The sequence below is a fragment of the Octopus sinensis genome, linkage group LG14 (genome assembly GCF_006345805.1).
Source record: "Octopus sinensis linkage group LG14, ASM634580v1, whole genome shotgun sequence".
In the NCBI taxonomy this organism is placed as follows: domain Eukaryota; kingdom Metazoa; phylum Mollusca; class Cephalopoda; order Octopoda; family Octopodidae; genus Octopus; species Octopus sinensis.
Window position 1 is genome coordinate 45,970,996 of NC_043010.1, and position 19,832 is coordinate 45,990,827.

The 19,832-nt window shown below is 35.9% G+C and overlaps 1 protein-coding gene across 5 annotated transcripts in view; it reads left to right on the plus strand.

Moving 5' to 3' along the window:
* The window catches only part of LOC115219143 (retinol dehydrogenase 11), a 51,951-nt gene extending 32,335 nt beyond the window's left edge, over nt 1-19,616 (plus strand). For 3 of the 5 annotated variants that reach the window (XM_036508980.1, XM_029789241.2, XM_036508981.1), the window contains exons 2-7: nt 8,665-8,840; nt 10,613-10,852; nt 14,964-15,053; nt 15,503-15,688; nt 16,742-16,848; nt 19,069-19,616. In XM_036508980.1, coding sequence (XP_036364873.1) covers nt 8,684-8,840; nt 10,613-10,852; nt 14,964-15,053; nt 15,503-15,688; nt 16,742-16,848; nt 19,069-19,245 — 957 coding nt within the window. In that variant the 5' untranslated portion in view covers nt 8,665-8,683 and the 3' untranslated portion in view covers nt 19,246-19,616. Of the gene's footprint in view, nt 1-620; nt 820-8,664; nt 8,841-10,612; nt 10,853-14,963; nt 15,054-15,502; nt 15,689-16,741; nt 16,849-19,068 lie in introns of those variants that run through there. The other 2 variants (XM_036508979.1, XM_029789240.2) reach the window with 2 other exon arrangements.
* The last annotated feature ends 216 nt before the right edge of the window (nt 19,617-19,832 follow it).

Here is a 19,832-nt window from a genome sequence, read left to right on the forward strand (position 1 = left end):
GTCCCACTGCTTGGCACCTTGGGCAAGTGTCTTCTACTATAGCCTTGGGCCAAACAAATCTTTGTGAGTGGAGTTGGTAGATGAAAACAGAAAGAAGCTCAGTGTGTGTGTGTGTATGTGTGTGTGTGTGTGTGTGTGTTTGTCTCCCTGCCCCACCGCTTGACAACCAGTGTTGGCATGTGTATGTCCCCGTAACTTAACAGTTTAGCAAAAGAGACTGATAGAATAAGTATCAGGCTTTAAAAGAAATAACTCCTGGGTTGGATTTGTTCGACTAAAAACTCTTCAAGGTAGTGCCCCAGCATGGCCACAGTCAGATGACTGAAACCAGTTAAGAACCAATAGTCAATACTTCTATGTTTGAAATAAACATCCCTATGACCATCCCCTGCATCACACACCAATACCCACCAGCACCACCACCACCACCACCAATACCTCACCACTCCCTGTAATCCATATTCTCAATATCAATAACAACCACTGATAAATTACCATTATCCATCCCATTAGCTGTTCCTAATACAAACATCAACACAACTCCTACCACCTAAAACTTGTTCCTACTATAAGTGAAAAAAAAAGGACAGCACAGTCAGGTTTATTTTACTATAAACAGTCACAGGACAAACCAATCAGGTTTTACCTATGTAGCAGTAGTCACGTGTTTTTGCTCGCTCAAAGTCATTCAGCTGCTGACAACTGTGGGTGCTGGAGCACATAGAAGTAAAGCGATCGCTGCTGACAACTGTGGGTGCTGGAGCACATAGAAGTAAAGCGATCGCGGTCATTTTCATTTGCCTGTTGATATAGCTACATGTAAGTAACATCATCTATATGTTTTGTTTGGGCGTACATGTATGTGGTATGCATACATATATGTATATGTTGTACTCTGTGTGAGTGTGTGCATGTGTATATATATATAAATATACACACACACACATATATTTATATATATACATACACACACACACACACACACACACACATATATATATATATATATATATAATTCAATATCTATATAGATAGATAGATAGATAGATAGATAGATAGATAGATAGATAGATAGATAGATAGATAGATAGATAGATAGAGAGAGAGAGAGAGAGAGAGAGAAAGAGAAAAAGAAGAGAGACAGACAGACAGATATTAGCTTTTAAAGTTATGTGAGCAGACCCCATATAAGAATGGAAATGTGGACATTGAAACAGTGATGTTGATGTATATGTGTGTGTGTGTGTATGTGTGTGTGTGTATGCACATGTTGTTTATGTTATATAAGATACGCTGTTTATGTTCCATATTTGTGTTTGTGACAGTGAGAGTGTATGTTATATGCATGTATGTCTGTGTCTATGTCTGTTTGTTTGTTTGTGTGTGTGTGTGTCCATGTGTGTCTAACATGTAATTTGACATTATTATTATCTCACTGTTTACTAAACATATCCAGCTATAATAATGACCCAAGCAAGCCAAAGAGGGTCTCTGTAGGTAGTCACTTGTTCTGCTAGAAATAGCAGCCAAATCCCTCAAATAACAGCCTACTGTCTAAAAAAAGGAAGGGCACATTTGTTAATGTAATGCTAAATATAGAAAGAAACAAGATGATCAAGGTTGGAATGTTCCTGATCTTAGGGCTTCTTGATTAGCGTCGACCTGGGCCTAAACTACAACAATAATCCAGGCATTAAATTAAAGATATTTCTCTCTTTTGTTGGCAGAGTGAAGTGCAATGGGTGTTTATTCATGACTTTCCAATAAGCATTATAAATTAGTTTCAAATTTTGTCACAATGCCGGCAAGTTTGGGGGAGGTGAATGTTGATTACATTGATCCCAGCGTCCAACTAGTATATATTTTATTGATCCCGAAAGGATGAAAAGTGAAGTCAACCTCAGTGGAATTTGAACTCAGAACATAAAGACAGACAATATGTCACTAAGCATTTTGCCTGGCATGCTCACGATTCTGCTAGCTCACCATCCTGAAAATGCATTACATATTGATTAACAATAATATTAGATATTATTAGAATCACTAACTTGATCCAAAAGAAAAGAAAAACTAGGTCACTCATGAATCCTAGCAACTACAATTAGAAATTGTAGCATTTATCAGTCCATAATTTTGTAAATAATGTCACATTTCTTATTTCTTTATTGCCCACAAGGGGCTAAACATAGAGGAGACAAACAAGGACAGACAAAGGCATTGAGTTGATTACATCGACCCCAGTGTGTAACTGGTACTTAATTTATCAACCCCAAAAGGATGAAAGGCAGACGAAATACCCCTAAGCATTTCGCCTGGTGTGCTAGCGTTTCTGCCAGCTTGCCACTTTCATAATGTCACATTTCTTGACATATAAGCTGCATTTTTCTACAAAGAAAAATGTCTTCAAAAAATTATCTTGGGTTTACTATAAACAGTTGTCCCCAACTCACCCAACTGTTCCTGTTTCTTTGATACAAACTTTCTATATAAAGTGATCTAAATTAAACTTCCCCATTAAAATTCCATTTTTGTTCCAATTACCAGTTTAGTAATGACTGAGATATTTTTGTAAATTCTTTATTATTTTCAAAATTAATTGAAATAAAGAGAATGTAGTTCAATAGAAATATGGTAACAACAGGGTTAAAATCATTTTTCCCTAATTAAGCGTGGCTGAAATTGTAGTGCATCAAATATGCTTGACAGTCTTTTATAGATCTTTTACTCTATCAATGGGGTCCCAATGCAAATACATATATCCTTTTTCCGGTGACAAAAAGTCACTGATCTCGAAAAAGTGTAAACAAGCAATAATAAATCTCTGCAATAATGGCCAATCAGACTGAAAGATCATTTCAAAAGCAGCCAACAGTATTCTTAAACATAAAAAGAAGTGCTTAAAACTACTAAAGGCAGGAGAAATCTATTAGATATGTATGAACTGTACTTGGTTTCAAAATCCCAAAAGAGGCCATTGAAGGACCTTTCATTGACAAAATGTATCTATTCACTAGTTATATCAGTATCCAGAAGTGCATCCTTACTGGCACTGTTCTTAGAAATGAAAATGACAATTGTTGTAAGAAGAGATTATTTCCACTTTGTAAAGAAATAGATCTGAAAAAGGCATAAAAATGTGTCAGTGTATATGAGTCCTTGTTTTAGAGGTATATAAACTGGAGATGTTCTGACTATGGGTGAATGTAGGCCACTGAGAAAGACAATATGATTCAATGTTCTGAAAGTCTGAAAAGGTTCTTCTGGTGAGGAACCATTCTCTAACACTTTAGCATTTAAACTGGCCACATCCAGCCAAAATACTCTACTTGTTCTATGTTCAAACTGGCCAGATCTGGCCTCTGCCATCTACCCTATAATGTCATTCTAAAAATAAACAATCATAATGAAATCTGAAAGCTACAAGATAAAGCATGTTTAATTGAAAACAATGTGAATAAATAAGCAATACATTTGGCAGAATAATCTGCTAAAGGGTTAAATTCTATTGGGAGTTACAGCAATGAATTTGTGAATCCTTGAAAATGAAAATATATTTGCCACATTTTTAACTGATTCGTTTAATAGCAGATGAAGAAATATTTACAATATTGTGAGATACAAATAAGATGATAATTTATTTTCAAAATACATAAATGTTGACAGAACAACAGAGATTGGATAAGATATCCATACAAAGCTGAAAATTTTTTTCCACTTTGTATGGATATCTTATCCAATCTTTGCTGTTCTATCAGTGTTTATGTATTTGAGAATAAATTATCATCATATTTGTATCTCACAATACACATTTCAACGCTTCTGAAACAAACATTAGTTTGTTTACATTTATTGTAATAAAATTAAAAATATTGCTTAGTTCTTGTTTTATTTTTTTTTTCTTAAATACTTGGGCCGTAAGTTAATGGAAAGCTTCTGGAGTGTCATATCTGAGTCATGGGTCCGTGCGTATCATGCCAGGTCGATGATGGAAAGGATGGCTTCCCTTTGCAAATACTGATAGGGCACAGAAAGTGTGTCATAAGCCAGCTGGAGAAGATGTTCTCCTGGGGCTACAAGCTACAGTAGCATCTACCCTCAGTGGTTAGCCACATTTAAGTGGCAAATATACTTCACATTGTCATGCAGCTACTGTTTATACCTCGTTCAGAGATTTATTATATATATATGTATATATATATATATATATATATATATATATATATATATATATATTTATATATATATATATATATATATATATATATATATATATATTATATATATATATATATATATATATATATATATATATATATATATATATATATATATATATATATATTATATTAAATTAGAGACAAAACCACTATTAGGCAAATCAAACAATTAATTAATATAATATTTTACTATAAAATTGGATTCAATCCTAAATCTGATTTCTCCCTGTAAGTTTGAATTTATTCCCTAATATTTATTATATGTATATATATATATATATATTATATATATATATAGGCATGGCTACATGGCAAGAAGTTTTCTTTAACCATTTAACATTCAGATTTCTCTGTCAAATATAATGTTTGTTTATTTACATTGTTTTTTAATTAATCATGCATTATCTCATAGCTTTGAGATTTTGATTATGTGATTGTATAGTTTTAGAATGATATTGTAAAGCAGATGTGAGAGACAAAATCTAGCTGGTTTGAAAATAACATGCATAGGATATTTGGGCTGGATATGGCTGGTTTAAATGCTGAAGGGTTAAAACTTGAAGATTATATCATAGAACCTAGGGTAGTTTGAAGTTAGTATCAAAAAGGTTACTCAGTTTTCATCTCTTTAACTCCCAGTATCCCTTGCAGTTCTGTTTATTATTACAATGAATAATTGGCAAATGCTAGTGCTGTGTACTTCTACTGTGAATATAGCTTGCACCTGATTGTTGTCATAGCTCTTTCAAGCTAACTTATTCCAGTTACACTCTAGAACTTAATGGGTTATGCAAATCTATTATACTAATGTTTAAAGGTGACAGAGATTAGTTTAAAGTTTTCTATTAAGTATAAAGGCAAACTTGTAGAGAATAGAGATTAAATTGATTACCTGCATTCTTATTAAAATTCTGGTTTCAAATTTTGGCACAAGGCCAGCAATTTCAAGGGAGGGAGTAAGTCAATTACATCAACCCCAGTGTTCAACTGGTACTTATTTTATTGACCTCGAAAGGATGAAAGGCAAAGTTGACCTCAGCAGAATTTGAACTCGGGATGAAAAGACAGAGGAAATGCCCCTAAGCATTTTGCCCACCATGCTAACAATTCCTCCAGTTCACTGCCCACATTTTTATTATAACACTGGCACCTTGAGGTATGAAAACAAGATTAAACCTGGAGAGGTATGAGTGTAAAACTGTGAGGCTCTGCATTAAATATTGTTATAGGAATTACATAGCATGTTAGTTATCCTTTAAATTCCATTACCATAGGATTGTTATACTATGATGAGTCTAAAAAGCACATAATATATTATGTTGGAGGCTTTTTTGACTGAAAATTTGTAATTTCATACCTATGCTTTTGTGCTGAGTCATATGTTACACAACACATTGAAAAGTAGAAAAATATTTTTAAAAACTACATAAACCTAAATAAAAACCAAATAAATTCTATCCACAAACCTGAAAGATTAGACACCTGTGAGCACAAAGACTGCCTTAACAATGGAATCGGGCAAAATGTCTAATTTCTGTATATGTTTCTGTGTAGAGATATACACTTCTAAATGTGTGAAAATTTACCCATTAATGTCATATGACCCAATTTTTAGAATAACAGTACCCATTCAAAGATGAATGCGATAAAAAGTAGAAAAACTAGACTTATTTAAAAATAAGTATATTTGAAACAGTTGAAATGAAAAGAAAAGAAAAGAGAGTAAAAAACTTTGTTTGGGGGATTTCACAATCATTCTTTTATAATCATTCAATGAATTTTTTTATAGCGTTGAAAATTATTAGTTGATAACAAGCAATCAAGTTACTGTGTGTCAGTAACTAAAGATAACATTCTCACAAAGCATAGTCAATATATAGAAAATATTAATATTAACAATTCATCTTTCATACTTTTGAGGATCAATAAAATATGTACCAGTTGATCATTGAGCTGATGTGATTGACTTATCCCACTCTCCAAAATTGCCGGCCTTGTGCCAAAGTTTGAAACCAATATTAACAATTCATATAATATTTAGATGTGTTAATGTAAATACTAATATATCTACTAGTCCACTTCTTTCCCACTTTATTTCATCCATGCAAACAGCACTACTGGACAATATGGATCCCATCATTTTCTTTTTGTTATTGAACACTGTTGGCTTAGCTGTGTACTTACTTCATTTCAGCTGAATCTTATAGACTCTATTTTTATGTACTTTGGTCTGCTTTTACATGTAACTCTCAATGTTTCAGTAGTTAGGAGGCCTTCATGCTTTAAGCATTTAACTTTGTCCTGAATAGTTCAATGTCCTTGGCTGATGTAGTTCCTATCTCACCACAAGTAACTTTTGTACCTATAGTGCTTTCTAAGTCCCTATAACCACCCTTTGCTAGCTTCAAAACATTTTATGCGTATTTGTCTAGTTAGTATGAAAGCAGGACTGAGAGCTGTTACAAGATTGATGGGTTGGATGTGGTGCTGATAAGAGAGCAATAACCCTTGAAATATGCATATACAACCATTACCTATTTTTCTCTCTCCTGTCACATTGTATACATAGACATATTTGTTCATGAAATGTGATAACTTCCAGTACTAGCTCTGAGTTGTATAGAAAGTCTATAGAGAAAATCTTAATTACAAGATTGGTAAAGGGTAAACCATCTTGTTACTGTCTCCTTAAGATTTGTATCACTTGTAACTTTCACACAGCTTTCTTTTTGTTGTTTTTTTTTTCTGTGACTTAGAATTTATATCAATATTATATTTTAAAGAAAATTTACTAAATTTGCCCAAGCCTAGCCTATGTCCAAAACTGTTTACTTTTTAACATCATGTTCTTCAAAAAACTTCACTATCACAAAACCAACCCCTAGCATTTTTTATAACTTCCAGTTAACAGATAGGGTTACATGCTTATTCACTTTATTATTATTAGTAGTTTCCCTTAAGGTGATGAACTGGCAGAATTATTAGCATACCAGACAAAATGCTAAGGAGCATTTTGTCCATCTTTACATTCTGAGTTCAAATTTAATCGAGGTCAACTTTGCCTTTCATCCTTCTAGTGATTGATAAATTAATTACCAGTTGAACACTAGGACCGATGTAATCAACTTACTGCTTCCCTCGAAATACCAAAATTTGAAACCATTATTAGTTTCCCTTGAAGTCATTAGGTAAAATACAAGTCTGAAAGATATCACTGAAATATCAATTAAAATTGCAACAAATGTGTTGTATTTTGTTGGTATCTATTTTCACAATGTATGCTGTGCTCTCACACTGAACCTTCTAGTCTGGCATTAGTATTAATCAAATTATTCTAAGCAAATTTAGGCTACTTTAACCTGACCTAAGCTTAGTTTCTGTGTGATCTGAAAACAAATTAATGCATGAATAATTTTTGTGAAAATCATTTACAATTTTGTTGTGTCTTGGAAAAGTTATGTTGTCAATATTAATAACACATGCACAGGTTCAATTCCACTTCTTTACTGTTTGTCAATTAATTAAATATCTATTCAACTAACAAATCAAATGCATATATACATACATATATATATGCATGTATATATACAAATATATATATGTAGGTATGTACATATATGTATGTATATATGCATATATTTATATATTATATCCTGTACCCATATATGCATGTATATATATATATATATATATATATATATATATATATATATGGAAAGGAATATATTTTCCATATCGGCTAACCCTGATGACTGTAAGGTTATATAGTCAGATTGCTACCTAACACTCCATTGTATTCTTTACACAAAACCAATTGGTAAGATCAACCATGATGGATATTTAATACTATACATTTCAGATAGTATACCCATCCTACTGACAGATATACAAGTGCCTCCTTTCCCTGAGTTATGGTCTTGTTTTTGTATACATTTGATGCTTTCTTTCAAGGAATTTAATGCTCTTAGCTTAGTTTTTCCTTCGGGCTGGCCAGATTGGAGCAATCTCAAGATTATTCAGCTGAAATTGCGAGGATGATCTGGTTCTTGACTGAGGATAAAAAGCTTTGAATGACCCGTCCTTGTTTTTTGTATCGTCTATCTGGATGTTTTGTTGTCCCTTTTTGTATCACCTAGCTGTCCAGGTGTTTTGTGCTCTTGGCCCATTTTGTATTTTACACACACACACACACACACACACACACACAGAGGGTTGACCAAACATCACTTGACAGTAAATCAAAACCATTTAATTCCTAGATTTATTTATGTTTAACAACTGAATGAATTTAATAAAAGCATCTAAATATGAAACATCATGAAAATTGTTCAAATTGAAGTCTTTGAGCAACACATTTTCCCACTTGAGTCAATACAGAATTACAGATAGTATTTATGGAACTTTGATTTACTGTCATATTGTTTGTTTTTCTGCTTTTATGTTACAGTTTGAGAATATTCGAACCAATGTGTGACACAATGTGCCCAGTGTGCCTTTTTGTTATTGGTTTGATAATTGTGATCTACCTCCTTGTGTGGGTCTACGTGAAGTCTACTCGAAGGCATTGCACATCAGACGTTGATCTCACTGGCAAGACTGTAATTGTTACAGGAGGAAATAATGGTAAGTTGAACAGTCCAGCCTTTTTACTACTACTACTACTACTACTATGACAATGACAATGACAACTACTACTGCTACCACGACCACTGCCACCGCTGCTGCCGCCGCTGCTGCTGTTGCTGTTGAGCAAAGCAGTCTTCGTTCCATTATTGGGAGAAGTCTGAAACGTGGTCCTTTGCTATTCATAAGACCCACAGAAGAGAGAACAGGTCAACCCCCCAACATCGATGGATGGATGAATGCGCATCCAGGCTCAGCGGTTGCATGGGAAGTCGGAGACAAGAAACAAGAAGAAAGAGTGAGAGAAAGTCGGAGCGAAAGAGTACAACAGGGGTCGCCACCACCCCTGCCAGAGCCTCGTGGAACTTTAGGTGTTTTCGCTCAATAAACACACACAACGCCCAGTCTGGGAATCGAAACCATGATCCTCCAACCACGAGTCCGCTGCCCTAACCACTGGGCCATTGCGCCTCCACTTGCTGCTGCTGTTGCTATTACTGCCAGCCAATCTAGGCATATGCACAAAAGCAATTGAAACATCGATGGTGACAAATATTAGTCCCTACCAAACTAATTTTATTGAAATTTTTTTGCATCCTCCAACTATCCCCCAATAAGGGGTTTCTAATTCAGGCATAAGGCCAAAACATTTGAGAGTATATGGTTAGTCAATCATATTGATCTCAGTACTTGACTGGTATTTTATTTTATCAACCCTTCAAGGAAACGAGACAAAGCAAAATGTGTGTGCCTGTGTGTCTGTGTTTGTCCTCCTGCCATTGCTTGACAACTGATGCTGGTATGTTTATGTCTCCATAACTTAGTAGTTTGGCAAAAGGGACCAATAAAATAAGTACTAGGCTTACAAAGAACAAGTCTTGGGGTTAATTTCTTTGACTAAAACCCTTTAAGATCATGCTCCAGCATGGCTGCAGTCAAATGACTGAAACAAGTAAATGAGTAAAGAAGAATAGATACATACATACATCATCATCATCATCATTTAATATCCATTTTCCATGCTGGTGTAGGTTGGGTGGCTTGACAAGAACTGACTAAGCCAGGAGCCACACCAGATTCCATATCTGTTTTGGCTTGGTTTCTACAGCTGGATGCCCTTTGTAATGCCAACCACTTTACAGAGTGTACTGGATGCTTTTTTATGAGACACATATATAAACATATTATATCTAGAGCTACATTCTTCTGGTAAGTCAAAATAGTCTGATCTGAGAAAAATCTGGCTGTTATTTCTTGTAGCTTAGATGACCACACAGAATTTCTTTATTCATCTCTATATATATAAACGGCAGTTTGTCTGTCTGTGTGGCTGTCAGGTTGTACCCTCACCCTGACCACGGCTTTCAACCGATTCTGATGAAACTTGACACACACATAGCCCAATGTCATAATTCAAAACTAACGCAGCGAAAATTTTAAAAAGTTCCCCCAGTTCTGAAAAAAATTGATAGATTCGACATGGGGTCGAGAATCTAAGCTTTTTATATGCAACACATTTTCTGTCGGGAGACAGCTAGGAACATCATATACATAGAAGTATTCGAGTGAAGAGAAGACATTGCAACCTACACATGCGCCTTCGTTCCCTAGAGGGAAAGAACTAGATTGGGATTAGTCGTTGCCTACTAGGGGCTCTTACATACCCGGGCAACGCCGGGCTATGCTGCTAGTACTTAATATACCTCATATTTTCTAATGAAATACATTTCCATTTATTGAATTATTCTGTTTCTGCATGTTCTTTTTATTAGGACTTGGTTACGTTGCTGCACGCGAAATAGCTTCTCGCAATGCCCGTGTTATTCTAGCTTGCCGAAATGCTGAAAAAGCTAAAGCCGCAGTGGAAAAAATCATTTCAGAAACTGGAAAGAAAAACGTGGTCTTCATGAAGTTAGATGTAAGCTCTTTAAAATCTGTGAGAGAGTTTGCTAAACAGTTCCTGAAAGAAGAAAGTCGACTAGACATTTTGATAAACAATGCTGGTATCATTAGTAAGTTTTACCCATTTCTTTTATTACATTTTCCTAAATCTTCCCTGAAAAAAAAAATAAACATATTTTCCAGAATATACTATGCACTCTAGCATAAGATGCATCTCTGTTTTACAGGAATATTCTATGGAAAATATTTTTTAGCATGTTTCATCATGCACATATTGAAAAAATTATTAAAAATGGCCCCCATGCCGGTGACACGTAAAAGCACCGTCCGTTCGTGGCCGGTTGCCAGCTCTGTCTGGCCCCGTGTTGGTGGCACGTAAAAGCACCATCCGTTCGTGTCCGTTGCCAGCATCGCCTGGCCCCGTGCCGGTGACACGTAAAAGCACCATCCGTTCGTGGCCGTTCGCCAGCTCTGTCTGGCACCTGTGCAGGTGGCACGTAAAACACACCCACTACACTCGCGGAGTGGTTGGCGTTAGGAAGGGCATCCAGCCGTAGAAACACTGCCAGATCTGACTGGGCCTGACGAAGCCTTCCAGCTTCACAGACCCCAGTTGACCCGTCCAACCCATGCTAGCATGGAAAGCGGACGCTAAACGATGATGATGATGATGATGATGATGATATATATTAGCAACAGAGGAAATGTTAATACATTAATGACAGCGTTCAGAAAAATGGATGCAGAAAAAATTACTATTGCTTGTCAAGTAAACTACTTATTGAGCTTATTTTTGGTATAGTCTGCCACTAAACTAGTGCCCAATGAGTGAGCAAGCACTGTACACAAACAAACCAACTGTACACATGTATGAAACAGGTAATAGTAATTTTTCCTGCAACCATTTTTCTGGATACTATGCATTAATGAGTTGATATTGAGAGCTGGCAGAATTTTGCATGCTGGGCAAAATGCTTAGTTGCATTTCTTCCTTCCTTACACAGCATTCAAATTCTGCCAAGGTCAGCTATACCTTTCATCCTTTTGGGGTTGATAAAATAAGTACCAGTTGAACACTGGGATTGATATAATTGACTTAACCCTCTCACAAAATTGCTGGCCTTGTGCCAAAATTTGAAACAATGTTTATCCCCACTTAAACATAGATGCTCTTTTAGAACAAACTATACTGTAGTAGATATCATGAGAGAGACTCTCATATTTGCTTTTGGTGCAAAATGCATTCTTGTTTATACCACCAGCTGGGAGATAAATCCCCACAATAGTTTGCTCTAACAGGACATCCACATTTAAGTGGGGATAAATATTGATTTCAAATTTTAGCACAATGCCTGTAATTTTGGGGGAGGGCATAAGTTGATTACCTTTTCATGCACATGTTGCAGCTGTTGAGAGTATATGTTGGCTTTAGTGTTTGATTGCAGTTTAAAACTCAAAATGAATAATACTGTGGTGATTCCACCATACACACAGACCCTCCTTCTATACAGCTCAGCCTTTGAGATAAGTTGTGGAGATTCGTCCTTGTCAGTCCACTGCCTTTTGCATTGAACATTGTCATAAAAGACCCATTTTCCATCACCTATAATGATGTTATTGAGAAATGGGTCATTTTTCTACCTTGAAAGAAGACTTGTCCCTATGGACATATGATCTTCCTTATTCTTCTCAATAAGAGTATGGGGAACCTGAACTCCAAGCTTGCTGACTTTTCCTATCTTTTAAAAGTGGTGGCAGATAGTGGATTGGGATGTGTTGAGGTCAACTGCTAATTCCCAAGTACTTTTACAAGGATTGAATTCCACTAATTCTCTTAAAGTATCATGATAAAGCCCAAAGAGCATTCTGGTGCAAAATCATATTAGTGTCATTTCTCAATGACAAATCTCTAGAACAAAGCTTTAAAAACTAATTTCACACTTGCTGGACAGTAATGACATAAACACTGCATATTTTCTTAGCTGTTTCTGTGACATTTTTTCCATTCTTAAACTCTCCCAACATCCTATGTTAAATATGCACTTTCAGTTCATCCATATTAGGGAAGTGAAATTTAATATTAAACTATGGTATGTACACTTTTGTGACTTAAATACAAACGACAGATGAGGTTCTTTTAAAAATGGTAATTTCTATTTCAATTTTAAACGTTTGAAGTTCAAAATGTGTCATTACAATTTACTTCCAAAAGACAGAAATTACTTATGACTCATCCAAATACAATATTGTGAAAATATACTGAAATAAAATATGAAACCATAGCTTATCATACATAAAATACATTATAGGAGTACTGTTACTTAGCTTCATGTTATTTAACATTACTAGTGTAGTTGTTTATATTTCTAGCATCCATGAGTGGGGAAAGAATCAAAGGCTTTCTTGTAGTTTAGCCACATTGAAACTAGGTTCCTCCTATGCTGTTGCATCTCTGACATCATAGTTTTGTTGATTAGCAATTACTTGGCACACCCCCAGACTTCCTTCTTCCTAGCTGCTTATTCTGCTGTGATGATGTTATTGGTTTCACAATAGTCCTGGAGGAAGAGGTTTAAGCATGCTGTATATATCTTATATATTAAGTTCAGGTATGCGATTGGCCAGTAGTTTTTTGCCATGTGGGTGGTTCTGTATTTGGGGATCAATTTTGTTTCTGCCTGAGTTAACCAATGTGGTCTGCTACTATTCCCATTGAAAGCTTGCTGGTATAGATTGATAAGATATGGTCAGTTGAAGGTTAGCTTCTTGTACCAATGTCCAACAATCAAATCTCTTCCAGGTGCTTTTTCATCTTGGAGTTTCTGGATCACAGTTGCAAGAGTTTTACCATTAATGTTGTATGTCTTGGGTGTAACCTATCTATCTATCTATCCGCTCAGTCGAAGTCAACTCTCGGTTACTCGATGGATCAGTGTCCTCCAGTCTGTTCTATCCTGGGCCACTTCTTTCAGATTGGCTATGTCCATTCTGGTATCACTCTTGATGGTGTCAAGCCAGCGGGTTCTTGGTCAGCCTCTTCCTCTCTTGCCACTGACCATTCCGAGCATGATGTCCTTTTCCAGGGATTTTCTCTGCATAATATGACCAAAATATGCCAATCTATGCTTGGTGATCCTAGCTTCTAGCCACATTTTCGGCCTGATCTGCTTAAGAACTTCCCCATTGGTGAGTCTCACTGTCCATGGAAGAGCAATAACTTCTGATTTCTTCCAGCCACACAGCATCTAGGTTAAACTCCTTCTCTTCATCCAGATTTTCCTCCAGAAGGAGTCTGTATCTTCTCATGAAGGAGCATCTGTAATGTTCACTACTCTTCCTCTGTATATGTGTGTGTGTGTGTGTGTGTTTATCCCCCATCACTGCTTGGCAACTGGTATCAATTTGTTTACATAGTGGTTCAGCAAAAGAGACCAATAGTGTAAGTTGTTGTTTGTTCCTTCTTGAGCCACGACTGGCTCATATGGACAGTTTCCTGGTTTCCTTGGTGTATAGGTTCCCCACCTGGACGGGATGCCAGTCCATTGCAGGTGAGCTGCAAGATGCAGGAGGAAAGGTGAGCTGCAAGATGCAGGAGGAAAGAGTGAGTGAAAGAGTCAGCATAAGTTCGCCATTACCTCTGCCGGATCCGCATGGAGCTTAGGTGTTTCACTCATAAACACACACATAGCCTGGTCTGAGATTTGAACCTGTGATCTCTTGACCATGAGTCTGCTGCCCTAACCACTAGGCCATGTGCCTTCACAATAGTATAAGTACCAGGCTTAAAATATAAGTACTGGAGTCAGATCATTTAACTAAACTCCTCAAGGTGGTACCCCAGCACAGCCACAGTTCAAGTTAAAGATAAAAGATATTAAAATAACTAAAAATTATTAAAACTGTTGAGAAGACAAGTGAAATAACCGAAGCTTCATCCTTCTCTAGGAATGATTCTCAAAATGTTTCCATCTCTAAACTCTTTGTATTACACCTAAAACAAAGTTCCGAAAGAGCAGGCTAAGAGATTTTAAAAGGATAGCAATTAACCAAATCCCCTTAAGAATACTATACTTCATAATAACTTTTAAGCAATCCTGATTCTCCAGAGTGATAACATCTACTTTAAGAAACAATAGACTATGTTAGAGACAACACCAAACTTCCCTTTGCCAACTCTTTGATAGACTGTTTTTAAAGTCCATGTCTTATTCTGTTCTATAGCAAATGATGCCAAGTTGACAGAAGACGGACTTCAAGTAACATATGCCACAAATCATTTTGGTCCATTCTTACTCACAAACCTTCTCCTAGGTAAGTACATTTTTTTTTACATATTTCCTTACCTCTTAATTATTAATGTTTTCAGCTGGCAAAGATGTGTTAAATTAAATCAAGGGGAACAATGCCAGACAGAGGAACAGTACTACGAAATTTAAATACACTGGAACTACACTAATTCTGGTTCTCATGGCTAGTGAGAGTTGTACCATGTTTAATTTGTCCTTTTTCATATTCCACATCAATTTTCAATGTGTGTGTGTGTGTGTATGTGTGTGTGTGAGTGAGTGAGAAAGTGAGTGAGTGAGAGAGAGAGCGAGTGAATGAGTGAGAGAGTGAGTGAGTAAGAGAGAGAGAGAGAGAGATAGAGAGAGAGAGAGGTGGGTATGCTTCAGCTCTGTTTCTGTTGAAAAAATGTGAGACATGAAATTCCTCTCGTTAGATGTTGGTCGTAATTTTAATTTTTAAATTTTAAATTTCAGGACGTTTAAAGGCTTCAGCTCCTTCTCGAGTGGTCACTCTTAGTTCTCTCGGTCATCATCTTGGAAAGATCCATTTTGAAAATTTCAAGAAACCTATGTTATTTGAAGGCTCACTGACTTATGCCTCAACAAAATTAGCTAGTATACTATTTACTTATGAATTAGCAAAAAGAGTGAAAGGAGAAGGTAAGTACTTGAAGTTAACTGGTTACTTTTATTGCTATTTTTTTCTTTTTACATTTCATTTAATTTCATTACATTTAAATTTTTCTGGAGAGAAAAGTACATGACTATAGGCTTTCTAATTCCTCTGGACTTGAAGATTAAATTTTTGGTGCAATTTTATATGATGCAAGTATTTTTAAGAAGAGCTTATGTATAAGAATTGCTACAATCTGTAGCGTGACTGATATCCTCACTGTTTGAGAGACATATTAGGAATGATCTCGTAGTTGATAACAACCATCTTTGGCTAGTTTGACCCTGTTGTGTCCACTGCTCTGATTGGTTGGCATTTGGCGCAGTTTGTCTTTGGACTTATTTTGCGCCAGTGTGTAAGCCAACCAATCACAGCCTTTGGATAAGGTCTCGTGACACTGTTTTTCTGATGCCCTGTTTGAGCCGCCTTAACCCTATAAAAAGGCCAGCATTCACTATTCTGCGAAGCAGAGGCACGTCTGAGGAGTTCCCGCCTAACTCCCTAAAACGACGCAAGAACTGTGACGGAGTTCTGTCCCCATGCTGCACATCCGCCATCTGGGTCAAACTAGCCAAAGATGGTTGTTATCTACCACGAGATCATTCCTAATATGTCTCTCAAACAGTGAGGATATCAGTCATGCTACAAATCTTATCTATTGTTGTATCAACTTTTTCCCTAAGTTCCCATGAAAGGCAAAAAACTTCCTAACCATATCTATGAATATATAAAATAGTTACAGACTCCTCAAGGGGAATTCATCTGACAGTCAGAATTCCCATCTAAATTTCTGATATGCTTCCAGCAACAAGATCATGATCCTACACTTAAGACAATACTATCAGACAAGAGTGCTTTGAAAATTGTACATAATCCATAGTGCTAATATAGAATGCTAATTTGAATATTCCATTAACTATACTGTCTATCTAGTAGAAGTCAGTTTGTATGTGACAACTCTGAAGACTAATAAACTACATTTGCCTTTGATTGACCAAAGATAGCAGTTCATTCAACTAAATTCCTTTCACCTTTTTCAGGGGTAACAGCATATTCTGTTCATCCAGGACTTTGCAGTTCAAATCTTTTTGATAGCTATCATCCAATTATACAATGGATCCTTTTGAATATAAATCCTTTCACAAAGGTTTGTTGAATATACATTTCTAAATTCGATTTAATCCATTTTCAAAACATTCTTTTACTCTTTTACTTGTTGTAGTGGAGGCGCAATGGCCCAGTGGTTAGGGCAGCGGACTCGCAGTCATAGGATCGCGGTTTCGATCCCCAGACTGGGCGTTGTGAGTGTTTATTGAGCGAAAACACCTAAAGCTCCACGAGGCTCCGGCAGGGGATGGTGGTGATCCCTGCTGTACTCTCTCACTCTTACTTCCTGTTTCTGTTGTACCTGTATTTCAAGGGGCCGGCCTTGTCACTCTCTGTGTCACGCTGAATATCCCCGAGAACTACGTTAAGGGTGCACGTGCCTGTGGAGTGTTCAGCCACTTACACGTTAATTTCATGAGCAGGCTGTTCCGTTGATTCGGATCAACCGGAACCCTCATCGTCGTAACCGACGGAGTGCTTCCCACTTGTTGTAGTCATTTGACTGCAGCCATGCTAAAGTACTGCCTTAAAGGTTTTTAATCAAAGAAATCAAACCCAGAACATATTCTATCAACCTCTTTTGCCAAACTGCTAAGTTACAGGGACGTAAACACACCAACATTGTTTGTCAAGCGATGGTGAGGGGACAAACACATAAATATACATGTGTGTGTGTGTGTGTGTGTGTGTGTGTGTGTGTGTATATATATACACATAATTAAGGGATTAGTAAAAAGTTGCTTCACCACATACCAAAAATTTAGAAATAGCAGTCAACTACTAATTCTTTTACTACAGTAAAATAATTAGTAGTACCATGTAAATGGAATTGGTAGACAGAAACTGTACAGAAGCCCATAATGTATGTGTGTGTGTATATATATATATATACATACATACATACATACATACATACATACATACATACATACATACATATATAAAATACATTATAATATAAAATGATGTTACTGTCCATAGAAGCCACATGCTTTAATGGGTCTCTAAAGTCAAACTACTTCAATAAGTATACATGCATGCTCTCGATTTCTGCGCGTGTGTAAGCTTATTGAAGTAGTTTGACTTTAGAGTCCCATTAAAGTGTATGGCTTTTAAGGACAGTAACAGCCCTTGATATTATAATGTATTTTATATATAAAGGAAAAAAATTATATGCCTTGTATCAATTCTTTTCCTTAATTGATTTTACATGCAGGCTACTCGATAAAATCTTATTTAGTGCAGTTATCCCCCTTACATTTGCTCGAAAGAGAGCGAGCTGGTAGAATCATAAAGCACGATGGATAAAATGTCTAACTGCATAAAGCAGTGAACCTACAGAATTGTTAGCTTTCCTGACAAAATGCCTAACTACTGAACAGTGATTTGGTGGGATCATTAGTACCCTCGACAAAATGACTACATTTCTTGCACCTATATGTAATTTTATATATTCTTTTACTCTTTTATAATGTTACTTCTCTCAGTCATTTGACTGTGGCCATGCTGGAGCACTGCCTTTAGTCGAGCAAATCGATCCCAGGACTTATTCTTTGTAAGCCTAGTGCTAATTTCATCGTCCCTTTTGCCAAACCGCTAAGTTACGGGCACGTAAACACACCAGCATCAGTTGTCAAGCAATGTTGGGGGGACAAACACAGACACACAAACATACACAAACTCAGACACACAAATACAATCATATATATATATATACACACACATATACGATGGGCTTCTTTCAGTTTCCATCTACCAAATCTGTTCACAAGGCTTTGCTCAGCCTGAGGCTATAGTAGAAGACACTTGCCCAAGGTTCTACGCAGCTGGACAGAACCCGGTAAGCAAGGTACTTACTATACAGCCACTCCTGCCCATATATATATATATATATATATATATATATATATATATATATATATATATATATGTATATGTATGTATATATATATATATATATATATATATATATATATAGGGAGAATTCACAAAAGAACAAAAGATGAAGACAGGTGTGTATATATATTGTTGATATTATATAAACCAGGAAACCGATATGGTTAAGATGATATATTCAGAATTATCCAACTGAATATATATCTAAATTCTTATCTTATAAGAATATTATTGGATTTATATATTAACTGTTGAATAAACAATTTTGAATGCCCAACTGAAAGGAAACCAGTAAATGTTTGGAGTAATCCCTTACTATTTTTTATCTAATGATGTCCCTTTTGCTGTTTCCTTTTCATTTCAGACTATAGAAGAAGGTGCTCAAACTACTATTTATTGTGCTATTGAAAAAGGTATTGAGGAGCATAGTGGAAAATATTTCGATAACCTTCGACCAGGATGGGCCAATTCAAAAGGCTATGATGCAGGGGTTGCCAAAAAACTATGGGAAGTCAGTGAAAATTTGACAAAGCTTGCATAAATCACAGAAATAATCACAGAAGTAAAATGTTTTCTGATGAATCTACAGCTACTGCTACTGCTAAATCACGCATTTATGAAGATCTGTCATTAACATATATTTCAGATTTTTGTATTTTTACTTTTGGAGATGAATTTTGTAAATTTACAATATGTATATATATATATACATAATCAAATAAAATGAATTTAAAAAAAAAGAAAAAGTGGAAAACAAATAAACAAATAAAAGCTTTTTTTTTTGTTGATGGCTTTATCAACATGAAGTACTTTTTTCCCATAAATTCTTTTATTCATGAACAAAACACTAACATGCACTCTCACATTTACACATTCATTCACTCATGCCCACTACCACACACACACCACACACACACACACACACAGGGAGATATGCAGGAAATAGTTTTCCTCTCTATTATTTAGCTCAAGGGGAAGCTGTAGCCATGACCTCTACAGGCCATATCTGATGCATGTGATCAAGAACTGCCTATTAAATCCACTGCAATATTCTGCTTTATCATTCATGTTTTATCTTCAGGTGGTGTCCAAGATAAAGCATCTGAAGTATGTGAGAGAGAATATTTT